The sequence below is a fragment of the Apostichopus japonicus genome, chromosome 12 (assembly GCF_037975245.1).
Source record: "Apostichopus japonicus isolate 1M-3 chromosome 12, ASM3797524v1, whole genome shotgun sequence".
In the NCBI taxonomy this organism is placed as follows: domain Eukaryota; kingdom Metazoa; phylum Echinodermata; class Holothuroidea; order Aspidochirotida; family Stichopodidae; genus Apostichopus; species Apostichopus japonicus.
In genome coordinates this window covers 23,112,030-23,125,811 of record NC_092572.1, presented here as the reverse complement: position 1 = coordinate 23,125,811, position 13,782 = coordinate 23,112,030, and the positions used below count along the sequence as shown (strand labels likewise).

Here is a 13,782-nt window from a genome sequence, read left to right as displayed (position 1 = left end):
ACATATTCTACATTCCAACATACCCAGAGTACTAGTACAAATCTACAATGCTGACTAGAATATGAGTGCCAGTATGCGACTCACTAAAAGTCTGCGGTAAAATCATTTGTTTTTCCCCAATATAGCAATCACATTTTGTTCTCAATATGCTTAACAATAGAAAAACAATCATTTTAGTTCAATAACATTTGAGTCCAAACTATGGTTGTTTCTTGTAGTTTTGATTTTTGTTCTATTAATGAAAATTAACATGAACTACCCAAAAAGGATACTTAACCTTTGCCCAGCCCTACCCTGAACTCAAAGTTACAAAAGACAAAACAAAGGTTTGTCCTTTAAACATTTGGACTTCTTGGTATGCCTAACTGCCATCAGATGTCCCTCCAATATGAAACTATAACTACTCATATTAACCTATTGAAAGATTTATTTTTGCTGTTTCCTGGGAATGTGAAGCTTCTGGTTGGTGGTGTACAAGAAACTAATTGACCTAGGTATGTTGGTATGGGGTGATAGCTCGTGACGTCAGCTACTTTGGGGACCCCAATGATACTGAGTTACAGATTTGATTTGTTAGCCAAAAATCGTGTTGAAAACCCCCATATAAACGGTAGAGGAGACTTCGCGTCGAGTTTGGGCGTTATTAACTCCCTCTCTGATGACATCTTTTCTCAAGGTGGTTTTGATGGGGTGATAGAGAGGGTTGCCAGCTATTACTTGCGCAATTTGAAAACTTTTATTGTCTGATAACACACCCATGACTCTGTTAAATAAGTGTGTCAATTAGTTTAGTTTTTAAAACTTTACTTTTCCCCTTGTAACATTGGAATTGCCCTGAAACTTCTCCGTAGTATCATTTTCCCCTTAGTGTTCGCTCTTATTGTTCGCTGGTAATGGTCGCTGGTAATGCTTAACGTTCGCTGCTATTGGTCGCTGTTATTGGCCGCCAACTTCAGCCCGATTCGCTGGTAACGCTGTGACTCACCCGAGGATTTCCCTTTTCTACCGCGCAGTCATCATCCTGTAACTGTAATGTAAGTCTGTCTTAGGCTTGTAAAATTGGTACATCTTGGGGGATTTTTTTTCTTCAAATCTGTGATGGCCAAAACTTTATGATCCACATGATCTTATGATCCACAGGGATCTCTTCACGCAAAATCAATAGACTGGTTTCTGGTCATCCGTTACTCCGCCAACACACCACTAACGTTAGGCTAAAGCCGAACAATTTGCACGTAATTCTTTGTCAATTCAAGGTTAGGCTAGCCTGTCTTGTTCCTAACATAGGACTTACCGCGTTTAAATACACTTACACAGATTGTTCATACGAGTGTAATGCATATGGCCAGCTAATGCCAGGCCCATAATAAATTAGCACAGACTTAGCGTAGTGCTTACGATATCATTTCGGGTAAAAAGTTCGAGATAAGCACCGTACAGTATGTGACTTGATTCCTACAATATGTAGCCTTCATGCACCTACCATAAGTACAGTAAAGTGGCTCCATAATTGACACACCTTCGTAATTGACGCACCTTCAAGCAACTGTACAGCAGGCAACCATAACTTTTTTCAACAAAGCAGAGTTACATACTTCATGGGTTTTAATCCATTTCAGATATGTGCCGATCAACTTGTGGTCAACCCCCTCCCGCCCAGGTTTTACGTATACATGTTTGACATTTGGAAAACTTACTCCCTAAAAATAACCAAAGTTATCTCAACATGATACAGACCTATCAACTCTCCCGGTCTTACAGGGAGACTCCCGGTTTTTACCTGAATCTCCCGGCCTCCCGGTTTCATATTCTATTCTCCCGTTTTTTTTAATGTTTCATCACTTGCGACATTTCTGAAATTATAGCCAACAATTAGTCCTATGCTGAACAGGAAAGGCTATTCAGTGTAGTTCGCAAGAACAAGACAGACAGTCCGTCAAGTCTCAAGCTTGATGGGACTCTATCTAGTACTAGCCATGAAGTCACAGTACCCAGAGTCCACTCTTCCCTGTTGCAAATGGAAGCCTACTAAAGAAACCCTGTAGAAAGCGAAGGGAGCTGCTGTAAACTACAACAAGAAACACTGATTGGATGATTCTCTCACTGTATTGCATAAGTTGACTATTGTTATTTAGAATTATTTATATCATTTCAGTTGAAAATTACGAACCCCCCTATTTTTCCTTTGTTCTCCCTACTTTTTGGCCATGAAAAATGTTATTCTCCCTATTTTAGGGTCAAATAGGTTGACAGGTCTGATGATACCACTGCTCTCTGGGATATGAGATAATTAAGAGTCTCAAAGCATATACAGTAGCAAAGCGCATCCTGCAGAGTCAATGGATGTATGCTAACAGTTAGCTTATCGTCGTACAGTATTCGTCACTTCAGGTACGTATTTAAGGCATCGAAGACTCGCCCCAAACTGCGTGCCGCCCTCTGAAAAGTAAAATTTCCATTGCTTGCAAGTGAAGTTTTCTTCTTGTCGCTACAAAATGCAGACAGTAATGAAACTTGATACCTTGTTATCTTTATCTAGACCTCGCTGCTATGTGCACTGTGCTGTGGGTATTGACCGTAGCTGTGCCTGTATGTATTGACTCTACAATAGTGTCTAATTACAGAAGCTAGCAAGCCGTGTGTGTATTTTCTGGGATCGATGGTGGTGTCTTACACTTCTGTAAGTTCTGTTACACCTCATTTGAAACTAGGTCAGAATATCGGCATGAGAAGTTTCTTTGTGTGTGAGTCTCCACAACCTTTAAAGAACTTTGCACGGCAGCCATTTTGTGGTCAAATTCTGCTTCATTGCAACAGAACAATAAATATTTTGAGATCATTATGTACATTTCTGAGGAACTATAAAAAATACATACAGTTGAGTGATTTGGATATAACCTTGATAGATATCATTGATCAAATCCTTAAAGGGTGTGAAGACTCGCGCACAAAGAAAGTCTCATGCCGGTATAATCAAGGGGGTGCGGACTGGGGAGTGGGGATTTTAAATTGCTTTGTAATTTCCTTTTTCAGCTTTCAAAAGGGCACTAAGGCAGTTTTCCAAAATTTGGAAGGTAAACAACCCTTAAAGAAAACATTTTAATTGTTTGTAAACAGTGAACATTTCTGTGAAGCTTAGCTCTGCTGCTTAGCTTTTATTCGGCACAAATATTTCTGGAATGTTTTGAGGTGGTAGTTGACACTTGAAGGGACATACAATAACTGTAGCAGTTGTTGCCATGGTAAGGGATGAATGTAACCTGAGCAAGTGAAAGGGGCACCAATAGCGATTGAAAATATCATGTTTTGCATTTGACTTACAAACAAGAGACAGGCAGCATAGCTTGCATCAAACATGAAACCTCGTTCACTTTTGGTACCTGCTTCAATGATTAGGTAAATAAATTATAAATGTTGAAAGAGAGAAAGTCAAAGTAGCTCAAGTTTATTCAGTTTGTCTCTTAGTAACTGTTTTCCCCCCTTTCTTCTTCAACAGATGAATTGATTCAGAGAATTACAGTAAATTTAACCATTGAAACTCAGTGAAACCCTGATTATAACATCAACCTCGCAAGTCTTGATCCTGTAACAGGCATGTGTAGATGAACACTCACTGCTGGAACACCTAAACTAAGGAAAAAAGGTACACACTTTAATATGTACTGTACAACATGTTCAATGCTATGCCATTCATATTTAATGTTACCAGCAGTATGGTGAAAGCTTTAATATCAAAACGTCCACAGACAGGTTGACGGTGGACACGCTTGCATGGGTAGGATGCTGTTGTTCCGTGTTCAAAGTCATGTGTTTCTTGTTTCATGGTTGGTCAAAATTGGACTGACTGCAGGTGAACTTTTGCACCTTCAAGGCTTGAAGTATTGTTTGAAAATAAAATTGAAATGATTGTAGATGACCAGAGCAGGAATTAATTCTCAATTGATGTACATAGCAGGTTTGAAGTAGATGGATTCTGTTTCTTGTTCTACAATTGACTGAAAATGGCATTGTTCTGTACATGTATGCAAAAACTTAGCTGTCTCTTTATTTGTATAGCAGTTTGCCTATTTGATAGTGCCTCATTCACATTTCTCTTCATAAATTATTGCTTGCATAGGCTACCCTACCTGGTCTCATCTGATCTCAAAAGGACACCAAATTCTAATTGAAGAGGAGGGAGAGTGGGGAGTTGGGGGTGGGTGGGGGTTTGGGCGTTTGGAAGATGAGTGGGCATGGGGAGTAGGATAGTGAAAAGATGCCCATGTCTGCAGAAAAATTTGAGGGCATTTTTCAGGAATGTTTATCGTTCGTTTTTTAAGAGGTGTTGACAAGGTATCTCAAAGTAAGGTACAGTAATATTGATTGTGTTCATAAATGCTTTTATATTGTTTTACAGATGAGAAATTTCTGCGAAGTATCTCTGTTGGTGCTGTTGCTATTGGTAACAGAGTCGTATTCCGTAGGTAAGTGATGCTCTGGTGGTATTACGAGATACTGTCTGTAATGTGAAATTTAACCACAGTTTTCATGTACATTTAATACTCATTTCCTTCTACCTGGAGATTCAATCACAGCTATAGAGTACTACAAATTCATAGATTTTCAGCACATAAAGCAAAAACAGAAATGGTTTCTAAAACTTAACTTAGAAATTAGTAATAAAAGAGAAAATTCAAGTAATGTCAGGGTAAGGTGTCAGCATAAGAGTGTTAACCAATTTGTTTTCTCTCAAAGTGGAAAATGAAATGCAAGCTTCCAAAATCATACTTTTAAGCATATTTATATCCAGCCATGGAAGTAGCAAAGTGAGCCAAACATCTGGTACTTTGTGAAAGTTACATTTGGGTCAATCCATGCGAAATCAACAGATTTTTTGGTCAATTCCACGTCGACCCTCGCGAGAATCGCCTGAAATTGATATGGTGTCTTGCCACATGTCTCAAAGGATGAAATTGGGCAAAAAAACTTTTGAAAACTTTTTGGTTGCTAGGATACGACATCGCCTAGCAAGCAAAACCCAGATTGCATTTTAAGAGCCCTAAATTTGTGTCAAGTTTGGAGGCATCTTTTGAATAAATGTAAAGTATTTTATGTCTGATATTGCAGATATTGTGGAAGACATATGACCAGTCTTGGAATTTAGCTAATTTTGCGCAAAATTGACGGTGTCAATGTTTTGTAACAAGTAATTTGGCAGAAAATGAGATAGGGGCCTTTTCTGGCCCTACTTTGAGTGTGCTTTATATTCACAAGCAAAGGCATATTTGAGTTTTAATTTGCATAGGATCCTTGTCCAGTGGTAGTTGTACGGGAAAAGTGCCAAAATAAAGTCAAGGGGGTGGTACGTTTTACAAACAGCGCCCTCAACCTTAAGAAATCTCACTTCTGGCCCTAATTGGACGTGGAGGCTACTGTTGATTTGGCATGGATTGACCCATTTTAGTGTGTGTGTGTGACGCAATTGAAAAGTTGAAGAAATTTAGTTGAGATATGAGTATGACGTAGTGTTTTTTTCTTTGTATGTATTTAAACATGTGAAAGAACTTAAAATATATAAATTCCATTTAATTATTATATATTGTTCATGTTAATCTCATTGAATTTCCTTCAAAGGTCTCAGTGAAATAGAAATATGCCATAATATGTTGGCAGGGTACATTTGATGTTATAATTTCCATATTCATGTCTACACACATAGATCCATTATGTAATTTGGTTTACTATATCAGTTGAAGAAACTGACCTCAAAACCTGGTTTAGACAAGAATTAAAGAAAACAAGAAGCAATGGATTATCTACAGTATATAACACACAAAAATAGAAACAAATTATTATGAATTTTCCGTCAGAGATTCCTCCAAGGAGTTCTCACGTGATTTCAGAGACTGCAGCTTTTCAAGTTTCTCAGAACCAATATCACAGCGCCCTCTATTTATTTAGGGAATGTCTGGAGATTTTATTAGAAGGTGATGCAGTTTATAAGGCAAACTCTACACAGCAACATATTACAACCAAAATATCCAAGACGGCTTCTAATAAGTCCTGCCATAAACAAAATGGGTTGTAATTTGTTCTTATTACAATTTATTAAATTTATTCAACAGAGACTGTACGTGAAGTGGTCGAGATCAATACTTCTGCCTGTTTTGAATGCATTGTGGCAGAAGTAGACTTCACCACGTGGTCATTTCTAAGAAGAGGACAGTCAAGTGGTGGCAGTATTATTGTGCAAAGAGATCAGCCTAACGATAAGCAGAAATACACTGTTACGACGATAACCAATCCCGACAATACCGTTACAATGACTCTGGAGGTAATATCAGCAGATGAAGAAACTGAAGGCCAATACTCTTGCCAAGAACAAGGCAATGACATAGTCATTGGAAACCTCATAGTAGAAAGTAAGACCGATTTCATCTTATCACTTCTAGTCCTGCCAGGATCCATTGTATAGGTTCCTCAGAACAAGGCCTATGTCATGGTTAATTGCCTTTCAATCATAAGGTTCCCGGTTCGAGTCACTCCCAGATTAATGTATGTCGTCCAGTTACAGAGTTGTTGACAACTAACAATTTATAATCATGGTTGTAAAATATGAATGTAAGAGACTGACTTCGGTCAGCTTGCGGCTTTGATAAGCCAATGAGGCGGCTTCGCGTGTTCCTGCTTGCGGGAGGATCTAAATACATACATACATACATACATAATTAACCACTGTTGTTGGCGTAATGTCAATTCTGGTATGTAAGCTACCTCTGGCTCAATGTTAGCATGAAGAGATCAATAGAGTCCAGATGTAACTAGTCAGAACATAACATAATATTACTTGTATTTATAACTGGTCAGTACATACTGTAACACTTAACTTTTATAACTGGTCAGTACATTGTATAACTGGTCAGTACATAACACATTGCTTGTATAACTTGTCAGTACATAACATATTACTTCTATAACTGGTCAGTACATAAAACATTACTTGTATAACTGGTCAGTACATAGAATAATTTATAACTGGTTAGTACATAACACATTACTTGTATAACTGGTCAGTATATAACATATTACTTGTTTAACTGGTCAGTACATATCCTATGACATGTAGTTGTAACTGGTCAGTACATACAGTAACACATTACTTGTATAACTGGTCAGTACATAACTTATTACTTGTATAACTGGTCAGTACATAACATATTACTTGCATAACTGGTCAGTACATAACATATTACTTGTATAACTGGTCAGTACATAACATATTACTTGTATAACTGGTCAGTACATAACATATTACTTGTATAACTGGTCAGTACATAACACATTATTTGTAAAACTGGTCAATACATAACACATTACTTGTATAACTGGTCAGTACATAACATATTACTTGTATAACTGGTCAGTACATAACACATTATTTGTAAAACTGGTCAGTACATAACATATTACTTGTATAACTGGGCAGTACATAACACATTATTTGTATAACTGGTCGGTACATATCCTATGACATGTAGTTATAACTGGTCAGTACATAACACATTACTCAAAAAAAGATTTAAGGAGGAAAATGAAGCAATTGAAGAAAATGAATGAAAATTAAAAGAAGAAAATGAAGCATATGATGTGATGACATCACCGACTGCCAAATTTAATCCACTTCCTGGAGGAAGGGAGCGTTAACCTCATCAAAACCACATTGTGAGTTATGGGAAAGATGTCAAGATGAAGGGCTTGAACTAACAAAGTAGAATATTTTGTTCTCTTTTAGATGAGTGATACATTGCCTGTCTCTGGAATATCCATTCCAGAATTGTATCTGGTTTTCAAAATGATTACAGAACCTTTCCTTATATCATTGACTGTTTAATATTATTTATAAATGTACATATATCGAGATGCAGTTGTCTGATGGTATTTGTGTGAGATATTGCATGGGTATTAGTAGTTAATTTTTGAATTCTAAGAGTTATTTCTATGTTTGCATATATTATTAGTTCATGCACATTTTTGAAGTTGTTAATATTCCTTATTCCTTTCCCTCAGTTCCTCCACAGTTGATGTTAAAGAAAGATGGGGTTAAGCTGAATGAATCCATTGATGTTGTATTTACCGAGGAAGTTCAGATCCAGTGTGTCGCTGCAGAAGGGAAACCATCAGTCTCATTGAGTTGGCAGGTAAATGGAGAGGAGAAGACTGCAGGGGTGACTACAGATATGTCGAGAGAAGATGAGAGAATAATCAGCAGTATGATAAATTACATACCAAACAAAGATGATGAAACATTGTCATGTATTACCAGTGGACAGGAGGTCATACCAAGCCAACAGGCTACTGTTAGTATAAATGTCATGTGTAAGTACTACCTAATACTAAATATGGGAATACTATCAAGTAGATTCAACTGCAAACCAAATATAAAACTCTACTTTACCAGTGACAGAACAAACACTTACAGTTCACATTGGTTTTGAGTGTTGCGAGTGTAAAAGTGATAATAAGTTTACAACTACATAAAATAGATGAGAGAATAAGTTAACAAGTACATAAAACTACAGACCAGTTTGATATACTGACATGTGATACCAGTGGACATAATTTCAAGCTAGCTAGTTCATACTAGTATCATTGTCAGCTGTTTAGCATGAGTAAATAGTAATTATAAGAGAAATTAAAGAATAATTGGAACTTCAATCCAGACCATGCTGATGATGTATATTGCCAGTGCATGGACATTTGTACTAGGTGTTAACTTTGTTAAGATTTATATTCATGTCATAATATAGTTAATTGCAAACAGAAGTATCACATATCATCATGATCAAAGGCTTGGCTGGGAAAGTAATAAACCAATAAAAGCTTCATGTGACAATGAAACTTTTGGACTTGGGACTTACAGCCTTGTACTCACAGTTGTACTTGTACTTCTAGTTGTATTTAAATTATTATAAAAAGTAATTCTATATTGGAAAGAAACAAATGACTTTACCTGAGACTTTTAGTGAGTCACATACTGGCACTCATATTCTAGCATAGTAACCTGTACTTGTAGATTTGTACTAGGACTCTGGGTATTTTGGAATCTAGAATAAGTACCGTATAATATTGAGTACCCATACTCCTTATAGCCTTGTAATCACAGTTGTACTTGTACTTCTAGTTGTATTAATATTATTATAATATATATGTAATTGCTATATTGGAGAGAAACAAATGATTTTACCGCAGACTTTTAGTGAGTTGCATACTGGCACTCATATTCTAGCATATTAGCCTTTGTTGATTTTTACTGTTACTCTGTGTATTTTGTAATCTAGAATATGTATTTATTAATAGCAAGTACTCATACTCCTTAGATCCTTGTACTCATACTTGCATGTTGTTCAAGTGCTGGTGCTATCATTCTGCTACACGAGCACCATCATGTCTGTAATGTTGTGTTTTATGTGTTCAGTAATTAATGGCTTTTTAATTTGTTCACAGATGCACCTTCTTGTAGCATACTGGTTACCAATGAAACAAGCAATCAGTTTCGAGTCATTTGTGCCTGTGACGCAAATCCAGTAGTGAGTGGTTATAAAATATGGGTGAATAACTCCCTCTATCGAGAAGCGATGGAAGTGTTTCTACCGTCAACCGATCCAGCAATAGTTTCATGTAGTGCATCTAATGATGTAGGAACAGATACATCAGAAGAAATGAAACTGGAACCATTTCATGGTAAGGAAAATTTGCAATACTTTTAGCATAAAACAACATAACAATAGCTTGTTTAAAATGCTAAAGAACCGATTGATGATTTTTTATATGTGTTGTTCGAGGACAGTGCATTTGTGATAAGAGACAATTGCTTCCGAAAAGTGATTTGATAAACAAAAGCTCTAGTGTGGACTAGTGTTCGACCGATAATCGGTTAGACAATCGGCATCGGGCCGATTATCAGACAATCGGTAAATAATCGGCATCGGCAAAATCCATTGCGCTACCGATTATTTGGAACTGATTATTACGTTCCACATAAAGGATTGTATTTTTCCGCGCTTTTGATACACCACAACCACAACAGGAGAAAAATTTTGATCTTTTGATTCAATGCTATTCATAGCCGGGGAAGGTGCGCTAATCTACCGTGTAACGGTACCACAAGTCCCTCACGCGAGTTTGTACAAATGCTGTTCGATGCACTATCCAGTTATGGCAGTTAACATTATGCAGTATACCCGCGTAACAACATACAGTATACCCGCGATAAGCTTAGGGGGACGACATATATTTTTTTGCTTCGATTGTTACATCTAACAAAACCACCTGTCATCATGTTAAACGATTGATAAGAAAGATTAATTGTCTATACTAAATAAAAACACCAAATCAATATACTTTTTTACACTTTGGCCATTTCACCGTAGGTGAAAACTGGAAAGTGAAGACAGTAACATTAGACTTTGTTCATTGTGAGATCTACGTACATTAGGCTAGTCTGGCTGAAGAACGGTTGAGCTTCAGAACTGTTAAGTTTGAAAATGCGCCCAAGATTTTACAAATGACATGATAAAATGATGAAATCAAGGCTCCAAATACTACTAAAAATCCCTAAACACGTTTGGCGACAGTTCTCAGTAGTTCTACTGCATTACATTATTTTGTGATTAGGCAAACATTCTTACGCATATTTTTGCGAAAAACCCGAAGCAACTTTTTTCCAATGCCGAATGTACCATATGTGCTAAGTTGCTAACAGTAACCAAACTCCTTACCGCAACCAACTAAAAGCAAGCCTGATTTCCAGTGACACGCCGCGACAAAGTCAATGGGACTTTAGTGTGCGAATTCTCCCACATGTAGTTAAGTCAATGGAGAGGCGCCATTGACTTACTGTGTAAGATCGTTTGAAACAACGTTCGTTCGATCGGAAATTTTACCGCGCAGATTGTAATCATTGAAAACTTGAAGCAAACGTTCGGGATTGTTTGATTTTTGATAATAAAATAAAATTGTTAGCAAACTGCTTATCCACTAAAAAGCCTGTGTAAGAATATGTTTTAAGTAATGTGGCGTTACATTTCGATCCTGCTAGGATCGAAACGTCAGGCCAACTTACTCTTACTAGTCATAGGCCTGCACATTATTTTTCATATCAAATTATATTTCAATATCAGCTAACGAAATAACGAATATTTTATTTACGTGCGATAAACTTTTTACTCTAGTTACGTTGGAGTTTCAACACTGATAATGGTTCTAATAGCAGTTGTAAAAGCTGTCCCTAACTTTTTCGTTTTTCATTTCGGAGCCAATGGCTACTATTTTTCCCCCTTCTGTAGTCTGTACAATACTGTGTTGTGGCGGGATTGCAATATTGCGACTCCTCGCTATAACCGTACATCGCCCTATGTATGTATAACAGTGTTCTTCACTTGCTCCATTAATCTTTACTGTGAAAAGTTAAGTCGTTCATTTACATCTTTGATTGTATTGGCCTAGAAGTTGGTAATCATGCATAACACTAAATCCTACATTAGGCCAGTTCCATGAAAATTTTGAAATAATCGGTAATCGGTAATCGGCCGATTGTCATACAATCGGTCGAACACTAGTGTGGACAGTTTAAAATCAATTAAATTTGAGCAAATATGTGAGAAGCAAGAATGTTGGATTACTGATTTGTTGGGGTACATCTGTTTGTATATTTGCTTTGTTAGCAAATTGGATAATTGGCAGTAACAGAAGCATAAGCACAACTGGTTGATCAACTTGAAGTTTTAACCAATCTTGTTGTATTTAGACAACTGAGAAGTTGGTTTAAGCTTTTCAACCCAGTCTGTTTATAGAGATGACAAGACTCATATAGTGTTTTCTGCATTTGCCCTGTTGGCCTCAGACTTCAGTTCAGCTATTCTGGGTCTACAGTGTGTTCTTATTTTTTACAATTAATTTATTTTGAAACTGACATCAGAACTTGTGAATGCTGACATGATGTAAAAGGTGTAAAGATGTAAAAGAAACAGAAGTTATTGAGTACCTTGAATTTGTATGTCATTTTATAGTTTCATTCATAATTTGACTTTATGTGCTTTATGTTAGCTTGTACTTTAGAAAGATCTCATGCATTACATTTATTGTTTTGATGATATTGAGCGAGAATCAAGGCTATCAATCACATGTTAACTTTACATTAATGTTATTTTGTACGGTATCAGTAAGACATTGAATATTATGTATTTTCTTGTACACAGTTGATCAACCTCCTTCAACAACAAGAGTTGCTCTCATCGTGGCTATTCCAGCAGTTTTCATTGTACTTGTTATTGGCATAGTACTTCTTGTTGTTTATCTAAGAGGTTTGTCCTTATATTTGTTAAGTTATATCTAAGTTGCTGACATTTGCTTAGTGAAAGGCCTGTAATGCATTGCTCATCAATGTTTCAATCAAATGGAATATCGTTAACTATTTCTTCTGAACTTATTATCTTTACTTTGTTCACTTGCATTGTCTACGGTTGGTCGCAGTGGATATTTCAGGATGTGTAATATAGTTGAGGGAATTATCAATAAACTAATAGGTGTATACATACATTTCTGTGTAGACAATTCAAAATAGCAAAATACAACAATTCAAAATAGCAGACTGGTGGTTACAGCCAAACGGGGAGTGTAATAATCAAGTTGAATTATCAAGTCAGACCATAATCTTGATGTTTATTATCTTGTGGCTTTGCTAACATTATTACATTCAAATTCTTTTCCTTTAAAACTTGCTGAAGCTTCTGTTGATGTGACAGGGTATGGAATAGACTCAGGAATGAACAAGAGCCATATTGTCACATTGAATAAACAAGAATAATCAAACACCATAAATTGTCACATCGAAGTGTAATTATTCTGTTGTTTTTACTTCCACAGCACGGAGGGCTGAGAAATCGTAAGTTGCATGGTTTCAGCTTTTAGTTTTACTTTCCATACAAAGGCAATACCAGTTATATCCATGAAATTATTTCACTTTTTCATAATATTCTGAAACACTAAATTGTATGCTTGGAAACTAGTGTTTGTAAATCAAAGTTATAGAACCATGTAAACATAAGACTGCACAGTGTACCCAGTGTATAGATCACATTTCACCCAGCATGGCTATTGTTTTGGAGTGCTCTACTAACATATTTTGTCAGTGGTGCACACATTTAAGAAATAACAAAGGCAGGAATCAAAGATGATTGATACTATTTAACCTAAAAACTTCCTTATATTCGATTTTTAAGTGAACTGCTTCTTGTTTGACTGAATACGCTCGCTTTGAAAATTGTCTCCTAAGACCTCACCATAATACACAGTAAGCCGCCATTGATTACATAATATGCCTGAAATTCAGAACATGATGGAGTTGGGATAGGTTGCTTTACCTTGGAAAAATAAATCACAAAATATGTGGTCAGTGGTGCTCACATTAAATCTGAAAAGTTACAAAGTAATGTTTAACTGGTGCTTGAAAGGTACAATAAGCCATTTTATTCAACAGCAAAAGTTATATAAACAGTATTTGGACTACAACATGGAAGTTGGAAAGGAGTATTAAACTCTGACAATAGACTAATTTTAGAATGGTCTTTTTAGTTACGGATCACTCTATCCATATTTTGTCCAATATTAGTAAGCATTTTTTTTTATGCAAAAGTTTCGAGGATTGATTTTTACTTATTTTAATAGTTAAATTACATGTCACAATGACATATTTAGGCTACATAATTATTGATTCAAGAATAAAGGACATTTTTTTGTCAATTT

General features: G+C 36.3%; 1 protein-coding gene across 5 annotated transcripts; it reads left to right on the top strand.

The window, feature by feature from the left end:
• Positions 1-883: 883 nt before the first annotated feature.
• LOC139977621 (uncharacterized) lies at positions 884-12,982 on the top strand. 5 transcript variants are annotated; one of them, XM_071987068.1, is made up of 9 exons: positions 884-1,034; positions 2,236-2,391; positions 3,497-3,643; positions 4,397-4,463; positions 6,105-6,401; positions 8,047-8,355; positions 9,484-9,720; positions 12,237-12,341; positions 12,904-12,982. In XM_071987068.1, exons 4-9 carry the CDS (start codon positions 4,397-4,399, stop codon positions 12,924-12,926), a joined length of 1,038 nt encoding a protein of 345 aa, XP_071843169.1. In that variant the 5' UTR covers positions 884-1,034; positions 2,236-2,391; positions 3,497-3,643; the 3' UTR covers positions 12,927-12,982. The 5 variants fall into 5 exon arrangements, with proteins under 5 accessions (XP_071843169.1, XP_071843172.1, XP_071843170.1 ...); XM_071987069.1 differs by lacking the exon at positions 884-1,034 and adding an exon at positions 1,217-1,235; XM_071987071.1 differs by lacking the exon at positions 2,236-2,391 and having other exon boundaries at positions 908-1,034.
• The last annotated feature ends 800 nt before the right edge of the window (positions 12,983-13,782 follow it).

Excerpts from the sequence above, each read along its gene's own strand:
- LOC139977621 (XM_071987068.1), top strand. The coding sequence starts at position 4,397 with ATGAGAAATTTCTGCGAAGTATCTCTGTTGGTGCTGTTGCTATTGGTA. Across the intron at positions 4,464-6,104 it reads AACAGAGTCGTATTCCGTAG|AGACTGTACGTGAAGTGGTC; the intron begins GTAAGTGATGCT and ends TTTATTCAACAG. Across the intron at positions 9,721-12,236 it reads GAAACTGGAACCATTTCATG|TTGATCAACCTCCTTCAACA; the intron begins GTAAGGAAAATT and ends TCTTGTACACAG.